The sequence below is a fragment of the Solenopsis invicta genome, chromosome 1 (assembly GCF_016802725.1).
Source record: "Solenopsis invicta isolate M01_SB chromosome 1, UNIL_Sinv_3.0, whole genome shotgun sequence".
In the NCBI taxonomy this organism is placed as follows: domain Eukaryota; kingdom Metazoa; phylum Arthropoda; class Insecta; order Hymenoptera; family Formicidae; genus Solenopsis; species Solenopsis invicta.
The window spans coordinates 26,820,746-26,839,640 of record NC_052664.1 but is presented as its reverse complement, the minus strand read 5'-3'; the positions used below and the strand labels follow the sequence as shown (position 1 = coordinate 26,839,640).

General features: G+C 31.8%; 4 protein-coding genes across 10 annotated transcripts in view; 2 read left to right on the top strand and 2 right to left on the bottom strand.

Annotated features, from left to right (window-relative positions):
- Nucleotides 1-613: 613 nt before the first annotated feature.
- LOC105201978 (thioredoxin domain-containing protein 9) lies at nt 614-2,798 on the top strand. 2 transcript variants are annotated; one of them, XM_011170299.3, is made up of 5 exons: nt 614-996; nt 1,084-1,104; nt 1,188-1,370; nt 2,129-2,330; nt 2,410-2,798. In XM_011170299.3, the coding sequence occupies exons 3-5, from the start codon at nt 1,194-1,196 to the stop codon at nt 2,670-2,672; spliced, it is 642 nt and encodes a 213-aa protein (XP_011168601.2). In that variant the 5' UTR covers nt 614-996; nt 1,084-1,104; nt 1,188-1,193; the 3' UTR covers nt 2,673-2,798. The 2 variants fall into 2 exon arrangements, with proteins under 2 accessions (XP_011168601.2, XP_011168600.2); XM_011170298.3 differs by lacking the exon at nt 1,084-1,104 and having other exon boundaries at nt 615-996.
- Nucleotides 2,799-3,123: 325 nt separating this feature from the next.
- Nucleotides 3,124-8,542, bottom strand: LOC105201979 (polycomb protein Scm). Of its 2 annotated transcripts, none has more exons than XM_011170301.3 (8): nt 8,104-8,542; nt 7,640-7,921; nt 7,314-7,555; nt 6,276-6,843; nt 5,737-5,970; nt 5,045-5,617; nt 4,680-4,834; nt 3,124-4,611 (listed from the first exon to the last, which is right to left on the bottom strand). In XM_011170301.3, the coding sequence occupies exons 1-8, from the start codon at nt 8,129-8,131 to the stop codon at nt 4,477-4,479; spliced, it is 2,217 nt and encodes a 738-aa protein (XP_011168603.2). In that variant the 5' UTR covers nt 8,132-8,542; the 3' UTR covers nt 3,124-4,476. The 2 variants fall into 2 exon arrangements, with proteins under 2 accessions (XP_011168603.2, XP_011168602.2); XM_011170300.3 differs by having other exon boundaries at nt 7,628-7,921; nt 8,104-8,539.
- Nucleotides 8,543-9,619: 1,077 nt separating this feature from the next.
- LOC105201982 (14 kDa phosphohistidine phosphatase) overlaps nt 9,620-18,895 on the top strand; it is an 83,113-nt gene continuing 73,837 nt past the window's right edge. The window contains exons 1-2 of the mRNA XM_011170305.3: nt 9,620-9,776; nt 9,969-10,139. Of these exons, the coding sequence (XP_011168607.1) occupies nt 9,716-9,776; nt 9,969-10,139 (232 nt within the window). The 5' untranslated portion in view covers nt 9,620-9,715. The remainder of the gene's footprint in view (nt 9,777-9,968; nt 10,140-18,895) is intronic.
- Nucleotides 11,966-18,895, bottom strand: part of LOC105201980 (arrestin homolog) — a 199,214-nt gene continuing 192,284 nt past the window's right edge. For all 5 annotated transcript variants that reach the window (XM_026132365.2, XM_011170302.3, XM_011170304.3 and 2 more), the window contains 2 exons: nt 14,477-14,758; nt 11,966-13,770 (listed from right to left, as the gene is read on the bottom strand). In XM_026132365.2, the coding sequence (XP_025988150.1) occupies nt 13,495-13,770; nt 14,477-14,758 (558 nt within the window). In that variant the 3' untranslated portion in view covers nt 11,966-13,494. The remainder of the gene's footprint in view (nt 13,771-14,476; nt 14,759-18,895) is intronic.

Below are 18,895 nucleotides of genomic sequence, written 5' to 3'. Positions count from 1 at the left end.
TATATTAAAATGTGATCATGATTAATAAATATAATTTAAATAAAGTAATTTAGGTACAAATTAATTACAACTATTATATGTAATACGCTAAATAAAAAAAAGAATTTTTCAATAAAATAGTTTATATTTCGTAAATTCATAAATATTAGTAGAAATAAGTTATTATTAAAAATTGATAATATTTTTTGAAAGGTTGTGATTTGTTAAAAAAAAATTATACAAAATAATTTAAATACGATACATTGAACTTATCTATATGTATATATCGCATTAAAATTTTTATTTATATAAAAAAAAATAAAAAAAAAGTATATATATACGAAAGCATCAAGAAATTTATTAATTCGATATTACTCTTCTGAAGCGGATTTCATCAAAATATAATTATTGTTTTTAAAATTAACATATTTTCGTTGAAAAGGCCAAGAATTAAGTTATATACGTATGTACGCCTAATTTATGTTTATTAACACCATGTTGTGTGTGATAATTATAAGTAATAAGTTTTTTTTAAACTAGAATTATTTTTTATTTCGTGAGAAGCAAAACAAAACGTTAATTAAATTTTCATAATAAAGGTTAAATATATGCGCATGCGCTTAAGTGTGTTCCGAAAGTCATCGAAAAAAGAATTACAATTTTTGCGAGTGTCTCCACTTCAATCAACTTCAATATACATACACAAGCTAAAAAAAAGATAAGAAAGCAAAATTAAGGAAGAGAAATAAAAAAGAAATTCAAGGAAGCTAGCGCGTTGCTTAGTTCGTGAATACAGAAGCCGACGGAACCTATTTTATTTCACAAGAGGTTTGGGTATTGCGAAGCGTCACGCTTCACATGGCTGTCCTGGAGCATGCTCCACGCTTTCTGCAGTGACATTTCCATATATGGTTAAAAAGTGCCTTGGACTGATTACGGCGAATTAAAAGTAAATTTATTGCAATTTATCGCTAAATCAAGAAACAAAATTATTGCTTTAAGCGTTGGATATTAAAGGTACGAATCATAATTTTAACAAGTTGATTGATATCTTTGTATCATATTTATTTTGTTTTTAATGTTAACATTTACACTATACGGAAGGTTATCCTTACTTTGTACATTGTAAGTTTTGTATCTCATTTATGTCATACTGATAAGAAAGTAAAGAGACAGAAGGTTGTTATAAATATCTTTTCAATTGACAGCAAAATATGGAGGCTGCACTTCAACAAAAAGTCGTAGAGGTTACCAATCATGTTGAGCAACAATTGGATGCAGAAATAGAGAAGCTGGAGAATTTGGATATCAATGATTATGAGAAGATACGTGCGCACAGATTAAATGAGCTGAAACGGATGCAAAAACAGAAGCAGGATTGGCTGGCTTTGGTAATATGTCATGGCGTGTTTATTCGCATTAGAATATTTAACACTCTGTATACACAATTCTGTCCTGTAAATTTTCTTTTCTTTGAAAAACTAAAAGCACTGTAATTTGTTATTTTTATATATATATTTTTTTATTTTTTTTTATTGAACAATCATACATATATTTTCTAAAAATTAAAGTGTTAAAGAACAATGCATATGTAAGAGTTATTGAAGAATTTTTTATATTTACAAAAGTAATGGAAATTATCTCAGAAGTGCTGTAATCTTATGTATGTAGAGAAAGTGCTGATGGAAACAACATATGCACTAAGAGGGAGAAACATGCTCTTAAAATTTAGAGGGAAAAATGGATTAAAAAAAAATAACATTTCCAAAAAATTTGAGTGAACTGTTATAAAGTACATAGAAAACTATAAAACTTTTATTGGAGATTTTTTTTATATCTTACTATTTAGCCAGTATTGGCTCAGAAATAAAAAAAAACAGATTTTTTTCAAGAGTGATTCACTCCCTTAACAGTCATATGGACACATACAAAAAATATGTTTTTTTTATTTTGATTTAGATTAACATATTCAAAGCTTATCAAAATCAGAATGTAATAGTTGGATAGATTTACTTGTTAATGTATTACATTTTAATTTGCAGCTATGTACAGAGTGTTAATACTAGTATTATAAATATTGCATTGAGAATATGTATGTAAATTTGTAAAATTTAATTACTGCAAAGTATGTAGTTGCATATTGTTACAGGGTCATGGAGAATATGCTGAATTGTATGATGAGAAAGAGTTCTTTGAAGTATCTAAAAAGTCAGAAAATATAGTTTGTTTATTTTATAAAGATGATTCTCCACGATGTAAAATAGTGGATCATCATTTCAAAATCCTTGCAAAGAAACACATTGAAGCAAGATTCTGCAAATTAAATGTTGAAAGATGTCCCTTTTTGACTGGTATTGAAATTACTTTTTTTTTGAGATATATTTTGGCAATGGTATATTCAAATATGCTAATAATGTTTATGTATTACAGAACGATTACGGATTAAAATTATACCTACAATTACTTTAATTGTGAATGGTAAAACTGTTGGTAAACTTATTGGTTTTACCGAATTGGGAAACTGTGATGATTTTTCTACAGAGACGTTGCAATGTCGTCTAGCACAGTCTGGCGTGATTAATTATGACGATGATCTACAATCTTCAGAAACTAGCAAGAAGTTATCTATACTTAAACCCTCGAAACCTAAGACCATCAAGGGACGCAGCTCAGATGATTCTGATGATGACTGAAGCTGTATCCTAATACAAAAATTTATGTATATTTATTTGCACTTTTCTCATGTATTAAATTCAAACACTTCTCGTCTTTGCTATGAGCTTTTTTATAATAAAGTTAACAAATTCTATATTTTATTACTTGGACGTATTCAATTTTTTACATAAGTTAAATTGTCCATACAAACATATTCTTAATTATATTTATATTAAAATATCAATAATAAATGTGCTTAATTGAAAGATTAAAAGGCAATCAAAGAACAATGTTACTATAATATTTAATATAATTCAAATAAATTGTATTGTAAACATTAAGTTACACTTTATAATTTGAGATAATGAACATACATATTTTATGTGCTGAAAAATAAAAGAAATTATACATACAGGATATAGAAAAAAGGGAAAGATATAAATCTCATATCTCAAAAATAAAAGTTTATATGTTTGAAATTACAATATATAAGTCATAACATAGTTTAATCTTCCTTTGTATATTTACAAGAGCAATTTCACACAAATGAGAGATATTATGACATTTTTTTAATCTTATAATAGACTACATTTACACATTTAACATCCGTAATTACTACTGATGTAAAATGTCGTATAAACGTTAATTAAATTCGATTTTATAACACCAATTGTTATTACCACCCGTTGATTGTGTTACATATCACCATTAATCAGATTAATATCATAATTATAAAAAGCAAAATAGAAATAAATTTATGGAACTATAATAAAATAGAGAAATAGTAACTTTGTGTATAATTTATGTATATAAACTGTTATATTTGCAAATTGTATTACGAAATATGAGAGCTTGCTGTACAAGTTATCGAGAATATCACAGTAGTAATGCAATGATAAGTCATAATTAATTAATATAATTTTAATTGTTCCGAAATATTTGTAGTTCATCTTATATAAAGAATAAAAAATTATCACACAATGAAAAAGGCAACTAACACATCAATTCATCCATTTTTTAATTTATCAATATTTCTTGTATATTAAAATTAAAATGTATATGTCTAAATACATTTGTAGTGCAACAAAAATCTATAAATATCTACTTATAAATCTACTTATACAATGGAAAAGGATTAAAATTTTTCTAGTTAAAATTTTTAAAAATTAAATGATCAAGTCGTCGCGAGATATGTCGAATGATGCACAATAGTAAATTAAATCTATTTGCAATATCATATAAATTAATAAAAATACAGTAAAGTAAAAAAAATACGTTTTAACCTGTGATTTCATAAACATTATTTATGAAAGTATCACACAACAAATATCTCGTTTACAATATATGTATTTAATGGTAATGCAAAATAACATAACTATATTTACAAGTTTATGAAAAGTCATCTTTTTGTGAGCATATGTGTGTGTACATAAGAACTATATTAGAGATGCAACTATATTATTCGTGATATTATCACTACTTATCTAATATGTGGAATCGAATTAGGCTAATCTAATACTTATAGGGCAATGGTAAATTTATTAACAAAAATACTTGTATTACAACTAATTAAAGTAAATTTATACTTTTGTAAAATAATACAATAACAATGTCCTGATGTGTTCAAAAAGCTCAACTTTGATTTTTGCTTACCTATGATTTTATAATTATGGATACAAATTCAGATAATAATTATTAATTATTAATTGTGATATTCACATCACTTGTAACAACCTATATATTAATTTATTTTTATTACCGAAAACAAATCTGATCAATTGATTAAAATGCATAAAATGCACATATTTCAGATCACTATACAGATATTTATATCTGGGTAAATCACATAAGCATATGTCTTCTACCTTTAATACGATTTACTAAATTACAAATCTTAAGTGCGGGTCCAAGTTTTAATCCCATATACTTCATCATCATATCGCTATTGAGAAGAAGTAGAGCCTTGCCATCAATTTCCTAAAAATTGTCGTTGTTAATTTTATGATATGTAAAATATTGTGATTGCCTTTTCGTATATAACTCACATGTTTTCTAAACAAATCCGCATGTTGTCCTAATGCTGGATCTGTAATGGCAATATAATGTATCACATCTTCAATAGTCCATTCTCCCGGCTCAGCAGAAGGAGTGCGATTTCCAGAAGCTTCGGATTGAGTAGTAGACGTTGCTGCTTCTAATTCTGTATGGAAACATGTTTCTTAATCAGTATTAATTAACAAAAATGCTATTTAATATTAATTTCATATTTAAGTTTTCGAAATAGTGGAAAATCTTTTACATATTTTCTTAAACAATAATTATTAATGTTTTTAATTGTAATTATGAATATTTTTGTAATTCACAAAACTTATAACAAAAAAAGGTTCGTAAAAAAACTTAGAGTACTTACCAGGGACAGATTTGCGAGCTTGTTTTGTAGATGTAGGAGATGTAGAATCTGTAGAATTGTTTGTACTTTGTACGGTAGTTTGCTGTACCTGTTGCTGCTGCGGCTGCTGTGTTGACGTTAAATTTTGTTGATTCTCCGATGGCCATCTTCGTTTTTCTCCTATAGTGTTATTTGCTTCTTCATTATTAGTGGATTGCGGTTGTTCTAGTGACGGTATATCGGGGCACTTGCTGCAAGATTCTTTTCTTCTGGTTAACATGTATTCACATGCTCGGAGGTCCTTAAGTTGTTGCCTAATATATGTATAGAAATCTTCCTCCTCCAGAAAAACGGGTAATTTTATTGTTGTAGATTTCTTCAAAGTTCCCAAACTCAAAGTTATGTTTTCGCCGTTGCCATTTCTCAGTAAACTCAATATTTGCCTGGGATTCATGGCTGCCATTAAGAACGCTTGAAAGATGTCTCTTGCAACATTTGGTATAGGACCACTGCCAAATTGTGCCGGCATGGCTTTTACTTTTCGAAAATCAAAATATGGCCCACAACGACATTTATGGTTGACGTAAAGTGTAACTGCAATATGTAATTAAATCGTTATTCAAAACTTTTTACATAAATTTTATTATTTCTTGTAGAAAATATAGCACATGCGCTTGTAATATATACTTAACATAGAATTATAATTCACTGACCGTTTTCAAGTGGCTTAGTATTAGCTGTGCTAGTGTCAGGTTCTGTAGCTGGCTGTGGTGGTCCAGTGGAGCCTGCGGGGCTTACTAAGGCAACTGCAGAAGATGCTCCTTCTCTATTTGCAGATTCTCTATTTGCAGATTCTTTGTTTGTAGATTCTCTATTATTATTTTCAGAGACTGCCATTACTAATGTAACATTAGACGTAGATCTGGACCTAAACTTGTTGGGACCCACTGTATAGATTAAAATTGAGAATGTTAATTAAAATATGGGTTACAAATTTAAATACCATATAATATTAAGATATATACAGAATTGGCAAGTAATGCGTTACTTGTAACGTCGTTACCGTTACAATTACTTTTTTTTGATAACGAATGAGTAACGGCGTTACATTTCATAATTTGTAATAGTAACAGTAACGAGTTACTTTTATAAAGTAACTTTGCCAACCCTGGATATATATATATATATATACACTAATTAATTTATAAGTTCCGCAATTACTTTAGAAATTATAAAATATTTAATCATGTACCTTTTTGTCTTGGTGGCTGCAATGGGTGTCCACTTTTGAAACACCATCCTGCAGGGAAGATGTCTCGGGAGTCGTAACGACACCAATAATCAAAAGCACCGCGCCAACCATCAAATGTAATATGTACCAGATCGTCCTTAACCGCGCCGACGGTCGCTGTGCATATAAGTTGTGGATTCTTCTTATCAATTGCTTCTAACTTATGTCCAACTTTGAACAAATTAGAACGTGGTGTCTTTGGTTCACGTTTGAATACTTTTGCTGGTGCCATTTCGGCGCCGTTTAACGTTTTTAAGAGGAACATTGGCCAACTAGAAGCATTCATCCTGAAGCCTAATGGAGGTTGAAGCATCCCGCCAGATTTCTCACAATGGCCTATCGGATGTATCTCAGTACTATCGACTAACCGCCAGAAATCGTTTTTGTTATCAGAACCATCTAATCTTAATCTCAACCTCGGTCCAATAACACCTACTACCGTGGCGATACAGGTCGACGTTAAATTTCGTGGATCCAATGCCTCTAATTTCATATTGATCTTGAATTCATTCGTTGGCGGAACTTCATGCTGAAAGTAACGTATGATGTATAATTAAAACTCTGTATTTTGTTGAATAGTATTGAATCAATATACAGAGTAATTCCTAAATAACAAAAAACTGTGAAAGGGATATTCCTTATTTTAGGGAGAAAAAATCTCATGAACATATGTCTTAAAGATCAACTCTGATTAAATTTTATTGATAATTAATTCAATTGACAAAGTTGCCAACATGAGAAGAAAAGTTTATTATTAGATCAAGATATAAATTCTCCTTCTTTTCTGTTTATAATATATATATATATATATTTAATTTTACTATAATATTAAGAATCATTTTTCCAGTACTGATAAAATATTTTCATACAACCCTTTCTTTCTAAAATAATCTAAGAAATACCTTCTACATTTTTTTTAATACTTAAGAATCATTCTGTATTTTGAAGTAGAATTGAAGAAAAAAGTATATCAACAGGTCAAACTATATTGTCCTGTACCTGCTTGAAACACTCGATTGGAGCTGCCGCGCTTTTTGTTTCCCTCAGGTAAAGATCCCAATCAAAAGTCTGAAAGGTTTCATATTGAAAAGGTCCAGTAGAGGTTGATGGTGGATGAGATACAGTCGTGTGATTATTCGTGTTTGTATAAGATTGTGTAGTTGAAGGTACATTATTATTGCTTGGTAACCCAGATGGAGCTGGAGATGGAGCGGGAGATGGTGACGACGGATCCCTGTTGTCTACAAATTCAACATTTGTTTGAATCATTATGCAAGTTTGTACAGACTTATGTGAAGCATAACGTTGCTTACTTTTCTTTATACCTTCTTGCGTCTCCTTCTTTTGATACGCATTTAAACAGAAGGAAGAGCAGAAATCTTTCGTTGGACCATCTTTCTGTTCCAGTCTAAAAGGTGTACCCCTGATCACATTGTCGCACTGTACACAAGCGCCACGAGCATAGGTCTTGCGAGATTCGGACAGACATGTCTCAGAGCAAAACTCCTTCTTGCCGTTCTGTGTGGGTAGTACATATTTTAATGGTTGTTTTGTCTCTCCGCACCATGTGCACGCAGAGTTCTTTGCTTTTGGCGGCCGCCCTGGACCTATAATACAAAAAGATTTGTAATTCCCACTTATAAGAACGACATTCCAGTAGTACTCGCCATCGGGACGTGACCGAGCGAATAAAAAATAGCGGCAACGAGACGTGACGATGACGCGGCGGGAAAGAGACAAGGAAGATATTCGAGCCTTAAGGTTATTTTCCGCAAATGTTTTCGCATACCTCGCACTTTGTTCTGCGTAGAAGACATCCCTCTATTCGCGCGAAGCAGCTATCGGCGGTAGAATCGCCACTGGAGCTAACTAACGCGACCGGACGGTCGGATCCATGTTTTTAGGTTGTATGGAAATAAATTTCGGCGCCACAGGATATCGCGGGACTGAGCTTCGACTCGCGCGAAGCCGAATCAATCACCGTTTATCACTCACGCGAGACAGAATAGCCGTTTGCCGAAACAGTTTTGCTGCTCGACCAGTAAAAATCCGCAATTCGTCCCGCCGTCGATGTAAACGTGGTTCCACAGTTAAAATAATCTACATATCGCGCATTAAAAGTTGTTGTGTCAATCCGCCATATTGCTTCAATTTGGCCGCGCAATCCGCACACAAGCGAATGGTGAGCCAAGATAAGCTTCTTCGTCAACAACGGCCGTATTCCAATATGCCTTGCCACTATTAAAAATCTATAATTCACGTTACGTATACTATAGTTATTCTGTAACGGCAGTGTATTCTTGGAAAGCACGGCACCAGTTTCGAGATGCCATCTTTACAACGTGGACATGCACTACGATACACTTCGACGACGTCCTGCCTGACCGACGACTGACCGGCCTGCGACCGACCGTGCTTACGTAGCGGCGATGGCGGCGAGGCTGAAGACGGCGGAAGGTCGCGGACGCGTCGCGGCGCGTTTCAACTCGCATCTTCATCGTTCCGTACGAGTTTTTGACACGAGCGAGTGTTTCGTGGAGTGTCGAAAGTGAAGTGTCGGACGTTCGTGCTAAAACTGCATGCGGCGTTCGCGTGGCCGTCGTGTTGTTTCAACCGTCGCGTCTCGGACACAATGGTGCGAAGTCGTGTCGCGTTTAGCCATGTTTCGCATCTTCTCCGTTGCCTCGTAGCTCGAGTTTTCGACGCGTGTGAATACCGGGAGTGCTAAAAACGAAGTGTGAATCAAGACGAATCGTCATGAGGTGGATCTTGGAGATCGAACGTTCGAGAGCTGCGGTCGAGACGGAGCTAGACGGAGCGAACTGCGGCGAACGGTGAGTTGGTTCGTATGTACTTATATCTACTGTTTGTTTGTTCCTACAATTCGGTATTTGCGCCTTGTTTGCTAGTCCTCGTTACATTCGCGTAATTATCGTCGGTATTGTGGGACGAAACGAATCATCAGTCGCGCGAGAACCGTTAGGACGAGAACAATTTGAAATTTGAGTACGCGCGTTCGGCGCTTTTTTCTTCAGGTGTGCCAACAGTCGGGCGACATGCTTTCCAACAAAGAGGATAAGATAGAGGTTAGAAGGGCGAATCCCGATAGCACACGGGACCGATAGCACACCACCACTCAGCGGCTAATGCCTAGAGTTTTTCCATTGGTTGGGTCAGATAAGTCAAGATGATTGGTTGGTGGGCTATCGCACCATGCGTTATCGAATTCCATCCGATCTAACCGGAGTAGTATTGCGGAAGTAGTATTGCGGATGCAGTTGAAAAAAGAACAGATTCGACAATAAGGGATCGCCTTAAAGTCTGTTCAGATGCATTTGCGCGCGAAACGTATGCACGAGGAAACGAACCAATCACGCGTTTGATAAACAGAATACGTGCTCATGTCTGGAATTTTAAAGTTTGGATTACTGGCGACGAGCGGCCGGCAATTTCCTCCTAAAGGTATTTAATGATTGTAACGAGTGTCATTACTCGCGTGCAGAATCACTCGAGATAATGTTAATCCGTGTTACTTTGATCAGTAACACGGCAAGAGTCTTATTAGCAAAGCGATGAGATACATGGATATGAATAGAAAAATTTCATTTGCCAGGTTATGTTGTGGTGTGTTTATCGTTGTGTATTTTGTTACAGGCACAGTGAGTGTACGCCGATTTACCAGGATGTCCCAGTTATTAGACAATGTGCCTGATGTGGATATCGATGGCCACGGGAGATTCAAATATATCTTGATCAATGTGCAGGACGACAAAAACAAAGCTAGCAAGAAGATCGTCAGGGGATATGCGAGAGCGCAATGGCATGGTAAGTCTGCAACATATGCATTCGCATTATACGTTTCGTAAAATAGACAAAGTAAAGTGACGTCTAAATAATTAATTTAAAAAAATCTCGAAAACGTTTATGAGAGTTAAAAAAAATTATTAAGTCAATTTCTTTATATCTGTTTAATAGCTATAAACTTTAGCCTAAATTATTATATACTTTATGTACATAATTTATGTAATTAAATATGTACAATATGTAATATAAAGTTACTTTTATCTTTGATTATAATATAATCGGTGTTTGTTTTATGTGGCATAAGTGTTCACAGCAAAATTTGTAATTGTATAGTTTGTCGTTCTCAATAGTTTTTTCTTTTTGTATGTTAAAGGAAAAATTTATAAAGGAAAAATTTATAATTTTACAGTAATGTTAACAAAACATTATATTAACAAAACAAACAACAGAGTGCCAGTTTGTTTTTGATAAGCAAATATCTTAAAAAATATGAAAGACACAAAAATGTTTCAAAGTCGTATACCAAGGAGACAGTAAATTGTTTTTTTAAAATTATTTTTTAAGATTATATTAAAGTCATTGTTATTTTTTAAAATAAAATTGTATAATGTTTTACACATTTCCTCTAATTATTTTAAAAGTATTAAAATAAATTTGTCGAAAAATTAATTTGTTTCCAAGAGATTTTATAATTTAAGTCAAAATATGTTAGAATAAAGTATATTTATAAATAGTTTGTAAACTATTGATTTTTTGATAATTCTATCTTAATACTTTTATATGCAGAATAATCATTATATTATGTAAAGAATCATATAAATTTATTTCAAAAAACCATATAAAAGTGGTTTTATACGACTTTAGAAAATTGATTTTTTTTCAAAAATTAAGTTTATCATTATTTATTTTCTTTCACACAACTTTTTTGTTTGAAACATTTTTCTATTTCATATTTTTTTGGAAATATTTACTTATTAAAAATAAAGTGAGACACTTTGTAGACATTTCTCAATAAGTTAATTAAATTATACAATTAATCATTGATTAAATAATCATAATTTGACCAAAGCCATTCTAAGATACAGCAAATAGGAACAAGAGATAAGGAATTAAATGTAAGAAATACAGATATAGAATTAAAATTACAAAAATACAGAATTACTTTATCGAGTTAATTATAATGTACAGGAAAATTAATTTTAACATACAGGAAGTTGTGTTTCAATTTACAACAAAGGAATAAATTACATGTTATATTTAATAAAACTTAGTAATATGGAATAAAAAAATTATGAATATAAGGATCAATTAAATTAAAAAAATTAGAAATTGTTTTCTTTAAAAATGTCATCAAATATTTATTAATGGATCAACTTTTGTCCATTTTTGTTTAATGTTCAATATACTACTTGAGAATATTATTTTCAATGAGCGAAATTAAATTAAGATTTTCGCAAAGTTTAATTTGTATTAAAATAAAAGTATTACCAGAATTATAGTATCACACATAAAATATTGATCTTTGCACTCGTGACGATTTGTGATCATGTGATGGGTTACCATATTTAAAGATACAATCATCTTGTTGTAGATAGGATGAATATGACAGGTCTGTATATTATAAAGATTTATATAACTATTATATAAATACATATATATATATATTTATTATTTACAATGCTAAAGATACAATCTGTACATCTTTACATATCTTCACATTGTGGATAGAGAAGCGATTGAAATATTATTTGACATAGGTATTGATATCATGTCATTTGGAAATGATCACTATAATTTATTTATTTATTTTTTTTTGTTTTTTTTGTTAGTCTCATTGCTTTCGTAAGATTGGTCAGTCAGTGTAATGTTTACTTGTAGACGAAAAAATAATTGTGTAAAATGTTTTATTATCATTAAATGAAATGTTAATAATAAATATTGTGAATTTGAAGTTTACATAAAAATCAGAAAATTTTTTTTGTGAAATTGATATTACAGACACATATATTAATTACAGAGATATACGTTAATTAATTTATTTCAGTTAAGTTTAAATATACTTTCATTTGCGAATACGTTTCAAAATATTTTATTTTGGTATTCTTGATTATAAGATCGAACAACTTGTCTTTAAAATTCTTGCTTAAAACTTTGGAATTTTTTTAAAAAGAAATCAAGTTTATACAATTATCAAAAGATACACGATTCAAATTTTATGTGTGATATAGTGAGATAATTTGTACATTGATTATAATAAAAAATAGATCATCTCCTTGCAAAAATATTTTTGACATTTTTAATTTGGTATATTATTTTATATAGTTATAATTTGTATATAAGAATGAAAAAATATTTCATCTATTCCTTCGTTTTCAAATTAATGAACGGAGAGTCTGCGAGTGATTAAGGTGGCAGTAGGAGATTTCTCATTTGTTAAACGAATAGGAAAGTATAAAAACACAAACAATTTCAAATGATTTATATTCATGAAGTTTTGGGTAGCTAGCGATAAAATTCCCGTAGGTTATAAGAATATACTGTACATGTGTATACGTATATCGTCTTGATCTTGTTCAACGTTGTGAAAATATACAGCATATATATCTTGAGAGATTTTCCTCTTTCACATGAAAGTTTTAAATGGAAATTTATATGCGAAAATATTAATAAATCATAAATTTTCAATGAAATCTATGTTTCTTTCATACTGAGAAATACGATTTACGTATGATACATTAGTAGCAACTTCACACACTTGCTTATATTGATGATATTCATTGAAACGTTCCTCTTATCGAGAACGATCAGAGTTTCTTTTACGATCTTGTTACAATAAATATAATACGAATGCATGATGTAAAACTTTCCGATTCTTCACGAAAATAAAATCTTTTAATCGGACTTCTATACAATTTCCTCTACGAAAAAAATATAAAACGCAATAAGTTCATTGTTTTCTCAAAATTGTATATAATTTGATAATCTCCAAATTTACACTTTATTTTCTCCGAAAGAAATCAAGATATTCACATTTACGTGTACATCCAACGATTCTAACGACAATTGACAAGGTTTACTGTACATTATCTTATCTTCTTTTCTTTTATTTTGTGCAATCGTTGCAAGCTTGCTTTTCGAGAGAACAGAAGGAATTACAATGATAGTGCAAGTTAAACGCTATCAGTCAGTTTTCACTGATGTGTTACGAGAGTTTCACTTATTCGTTTTACTAAGAGGCCCTTCTGAAGCAACACCAAGCTCGTTGGATACTGACGCTGAGTCTGCAAGCTTTGTGATTCGAATTCTTGATGGTCTTCGCATCGCTGCTTTTCCTGACAGACGGCTGCGACATCGCGTCGCCTCGTTGCGCCTGTTCTCAGGTGCTGTCACTCTCCTCACAATGCTCTATAAGATCCACGTCGGTCACCCTCGAGTTCTTCTGTTCCTTAATCGCGTTCAGTTTGTTCTCGTTATTCTGATGGCTACTACTGCTGTCGGATTTCTGCGTAACCTCGCTCTTGCTCTTTCCAAATTCCTTCGGTGCCTCTCGGATAGGGGATTCCAGGAGATCCGCATCCGTATTACTGTGCATCAGTGTGAATGGTAGCTTTAAAGATACCTCACCGCCCATCGCTGATATGAACAGTTTGACCTTGGAGAAGAAAAAATGATAAATTGAGAATTTTCATAAAATATTTTTTTATATATAAAAATTATATAAAAATTATTAGCCTTGTAACATAATTGGATTGGTGTTTATTTACAGAACTTAAGTCAGTTTGCGTAGATTAAATGCAGATGAATCAACAAAAAACATGTTAACTTTTTTTTTTAATAATATTACATTGAATATTAATTGACAATACGTGCTGTCAAGAGCATTACAAACTGCTTTATCTACGTTCATTTTTACCTGAAATAAAGCGTCTAATATATTATGGCCCGTTTTTATAATAAAATTATAAATTAATCAAAAAATTATATTAATTATAATTGCAAAGTTAATTAATACATATTTCCATAAGCTTATGGCTAACTGAACTAAAGATTACGCGTGTGCATACACATAATCTTTAGTTTATGTAACCGAGCTTATGAAAGAACGTGTATTATATTATTAATTTTTAAGTTATACAATTAATCTAACTTTTTGATTACCATATATTATAAAAAAATGGGCCCATATAATAATTTTCTCTAAAATTTGTTCTTATACCTAGAGAGTATGAAACTTTTTATACTTTCTCTATATACAATAATTTAAATTTTTAAAAGTTATTTTATCTATTGAAATAGGCACAAAATAGACTCTGATGAGATCTTCATTACGTCTCCTACTTTGTTGTAATAAAAATTACCTTCACATAATAAGATACGTAAATCGTATAAACATTTCTATCATCAGGTCCGTTCTTAGGATTAACAACCGTTGACGCCAGACTCGCTCCGGTTTTCGTATAGCTGTCTTCTAAGGCGATCCAATTTTTAGTCGTACCCTTAACAAGTTTGAGAGCGTAGGTCTTTCTCAAATTACTACCTGGACCCAAGGGACAATCGTCTTGCGAGGACATAAGGGCCACCACATTCTTGAATTTGCCGTTGCTGAACATACAAACGTCCACGTATTGCACGACAATTACCTGCGAAGCAAACATTTTGTCGCATGATATGGAAGTGACTTTTAAATTAATATCTGTTTAAATTAATATAAATTATTGTAACTGTAAATTAATGAACATAATTTATTTGACCTGTTTGATTAAAATATAATTAAAATTTTATTTCATACACTGAGAGAAAAGTATTTGAGATTTGTGGCTATGAATAAACGTTGAAATATTCATGGTAATGGCGACAATTTTTTTTGTCACACATATGCTATTAACATTTCAGCAGTAATAACTATAAAAATGGAGCTCTTAATTATTATCATTTTAATATCCAATTATAGTTAAAAATATCAAATATTTATTTCTCAATGTACGATAGTGTATTATATACGTATGAATGTACAGATGTATACAAATTTATAAACGCAGACAATTTATTAAGAAAATATTTCAAAAGGTCAATTTTTTAATATATTTTTTTTTATTATCTTCTGAAGGGATTGCATCTTGCCGCTATGTATATGGTCATAGCAAAAATATTTCTAAAAAGCGCGATTAATTTTGCAAAATCATACGTACACGAGCTAAAGCTTCAGGGGAACTGCGTAAAGTTCGTAATCAGAAGAATACTTTAAAACGACATATCAAAAGAATAATTGCTGTTCTAGCAGTTCTCTTTCCGACGATCTTGAAAGAATTGATACGTAGACATGATTGATATGCATATAGGTACATCAGGATTATCATCCATTAAAGTCAATTTTTATTCGGTGAGGTTCGTTGTATCCATATATTGGCCATGAACTTAAATTTGATTACAAAATGTATCTCGTATAATTTACACAGGTGGTCAAGGAGTGTCGGTTTGTTTGTCTAACTGCTGGAACAGAGTTAACAGAGGTTGCGCCCGTCCTTTCTGGCTGATGGGCAGAATATTGGCAGGGTGTACTGTGTTCCTGTTTTCAAACAGCGTTCTCCATTGCTGTTAATGAAGTAGAGCTCAAAAGCGCCAGATGTGAACGCAATTTCCTGTCACGGTGTAACCTTTGGCATCTCCCCGGGTTGGCTTCTCCTCGAGAGTGATTTCTATTCGTATCGCGAGCGTTCTCATAAGAAAGGAACAGATCAACGCGGATTAGGATCGTAGGTAGATCGAATTGAGCGTCGTCGTCTCTTTCGTATATGTGCGAAACAAATTGAATTATAGCTTCAATGGCGCGGCGCTCTTTCTCATGGTTTTACAGATAGCTTCGAATGGAAATGGCTTCTGTCGATTCCTGTTTATCGTCGGAAAAATCACCAATATATCATTTGTACGTCATTGTCTTTTTTTTTTCCAATGAGTTTGCAAGATATATTAAAGAATCGATGGAATATTGTTATTCGTTTATCGATCCATGATCACTCTTAATATTTCGATTTAATAGAATCTTTATTTAATCTATTATGCATTCTTTAAAAAATGTTTTTTTAGGACAGGAAAAACCATTCGAAGGTCAAAAATTTTTTTTAATGTAGTTAACTTATGATTACATTTTATTGTTTAGTTATTTCATGTAGTTGAATTACCACGCTTATTGGCTTACTCACTCATGTATAGAATATTTAATTAGGTATCAGATAGGATGCTATGAATTCTTGAGAGCAAATAAACGCGCGTAACCGCAGTCTTGTTATAGGATGCTTCCCAGATTTGTTTCTGCAAGCAGTAGCGCAAGTCTTTGTAAGAACAGCATAGTTTGCGAGAATTTAAATTATAGGGGTAAAAATTGGCAAGACTAGGGTGTCAAAGATTTAAAATTTAAAACGTATTTTAAGGTGATATCTCAACAGTGATTTTTATGCATTAGACCGAAGTATCAGCATGCAGTATTTTTTAACATACGTTTGATTCATCTGTGCCATTGCTTGCCAAATTTCTAAATTAGTCTCGCATATGTCACCAACACGTTACTTGCTATTACTGCTGTTTAAATTGTCCATTTTGTATGTATTCTGCTTAGACATGTTGCCCGAGGGTAGTAGTTCTCCTTGAAATTCTCCTTCGAAATTGGCGAATTTGAATTAATCAATATTCTGCGGGCCAACAATCGCTAGTTGAGTCTCCGCTTCTCTGACAGGCTTTCATCTTAAGCATCGATTAACGGCGGGCGGTGTGTCAACTCTACATTATAGAATCTGTTTGATTCATTTATTGCGCACTACAACTATGGATTTTTATGACTGCATTTCTTCTTAGTAAACCATAATAAAAAAGATATACAAAAATAGAGCAAGATTTGTATCAGCTACTCTCTAAATCGGAATCAGTATTATTCACTGAGAGACAGTGAACAGCCTGATTTCAATGGTATGTTTATAACTATATCAATCAGTGATGTATGTGTCCTGCCTTTTAGTGATAATTCACTGATTCCAATCGGTGAGGTTAATGATAGTGTACTGATTCTGATTAGTGAGAGTACCTCTCTCGCCTAAGGGGAATCACTGAAAGACAGTGAATAATTACTGATTAATCACAGTTATAAGTATAGCACTGTAAATCAGTAAGATTTCACTGATTCAAATTCAGAGAGTATGTGTTTATCTAGTTTTCAGAGCTATATTTGTATATATTTATACGAATTGGTTTTATTTATTTCGTTTAATGTAAAAGTAGAATCCTGCATAAGTATACAGTTAATGAAAACAATAAAATTAAATCTAAATATGACCGATAAAGCAGGTATGAAATTTTTTTACACATTGACAGAATTAAATCGTTCTTTAAGAATGCCAAGAGATCTACGGATCTCTCCGTGTTTCGATACATCGTTAATGTCATCTTTAATGTAAATCTGTTTAAATCCTGTATTTTCTTCCTTCCAAACAGATTAACGTACCAGGTTGGTAGTGGAGTATAAAGCGGAAGTACTCCATTCCGAGCGTTCTGCTTCTCTCTCTAATATACCGTGGTTTTATTACACAAATTACACGTAGTCGTACTTATGTACTCAGAGAGCGGGATTAGGTTCACTAATTCCGCTTTAAGGTGCGAACTACAGACACCTATTAAATCGCAAGGCAATCGTAAAAGGAGCATGAAAGTCCTGAAATTGGAATATGTACATTGGAATTTGATGGAATAATCAACATGCCTTTACAGGATATCTGGGAATATTAAATACTTTTAATTTCAATATTTTTTGTGGATCTTTTTAAATAATTGCAATAAGCTGTCTCTGTATCGCGTGTAAAAAATTTTGAAAATATTTTAACAGAAATATAACAATTCTTTCTTCACTTTGAAAATCAACTGAAAAATTTGAAAGCGATTTCTACCAAAATTTCGTATGATTCTATTCAATAATTTATTTTCCGTATTTTGTTCTTTATTGCAGTAACAATTAAAATGTTTTTTTTTTGTAAATCAGAAAAGGCTATACAAAAATTTTTAATTGTTTATCATTCATAAAAGCGTAGATTTAAAGTTTTGAAATATTACCATCATTTGAATTGAATGAAATTTGCATGGAAGTGTAATGTTTATTTTCGCAATATATTTTCGACACTTTTACTTCGCGCAATCGTCAGTGATACATGTAAATGCTAGGTTAAAACGCAGCGACTATGCAAATGTTTACTCCCTTTAGAAATTAGATTAGGTTACGAAGTTTCACTTTGTGGTAAAGCATCACCAATGCATGTTAGTAGTTTAGCGTAAGTGCAAATGCTACGAACGTAGAAGGCCAAGTAACCAAGTAGTCATGACGTAAGAATATCAGATGTAGAACACGATGCTCTTTATTTCTGACTTGCAAGTAACAAAACATACAGTTTATTTATTCAATAAACTGGCATACTTGTGTATGGAAATTTCTATTGATTCCGATTCTTACTTTAACTTTTTATTGATTCTTTCTTTATCACCGATTGCTACCAACCATGGGTTGGCAAAAACGGGAAAAGTATGCGAAGTCGAACTGTTACTACATTTATTTTTTACGTATCACAGCTTTTATGAATTTTCGGCGAAAATCTCTCATCAGTTAAATGTAGAACATTATGATATTATATTTCAATAAAAGCAAATATGTATATGTATATATACACTTACAGATACTTCTGATTCTTAAAAATAAAAACTATACTTCAAATGATAAAAATAGATAGATAGAATTTAGGTAG

Excerpts from the sequence above, each read along its gene's own strand:
- LOC105201978 (XM_011170299.3), top strand. The coding sequence starts at position 1,194 with ATGGAGGCTGCACTTCAACAAAAAGTCGTAGAGGTTACCAATCATGTT. Across the intron at positions 1,371-2,128 it reads AGCAGGATTGGCTGGCTTTG|GGTCATGGAGAATATGCTGA; the intron begins GTAATATGTCAT and ends ATATTGTTACAG. Across the intron at positions 2,331-2,409 it reads AAGATGTCCCTTTTTGACTG|AACGATTACGGATTAAAATT; the intron begins GTATTGAAATTA and ends TATGTATTACAG.
- LOC105201979 (XM_011170300.3), bottom strand. The coding sequence starts at position 8,131 with ATGTCTTCTACGCAGAACAAAGTGCGAG. Across the intron at positions 5,618-5,736 it reads TACTAAGCCACTTGAAAACG|TTACACTTTACGTCAACCAT; the intron begins GTCAGTGAATTA and ends TACATATTGCAG. Across the intron at positions 4,835-5,044 it reads AGCTCGCAAATCTGTCCCTG|AATTAGAAGCAGCAACGTCT; the intron begins GTAAGTACTCTA and ends GTTTCCATACAG.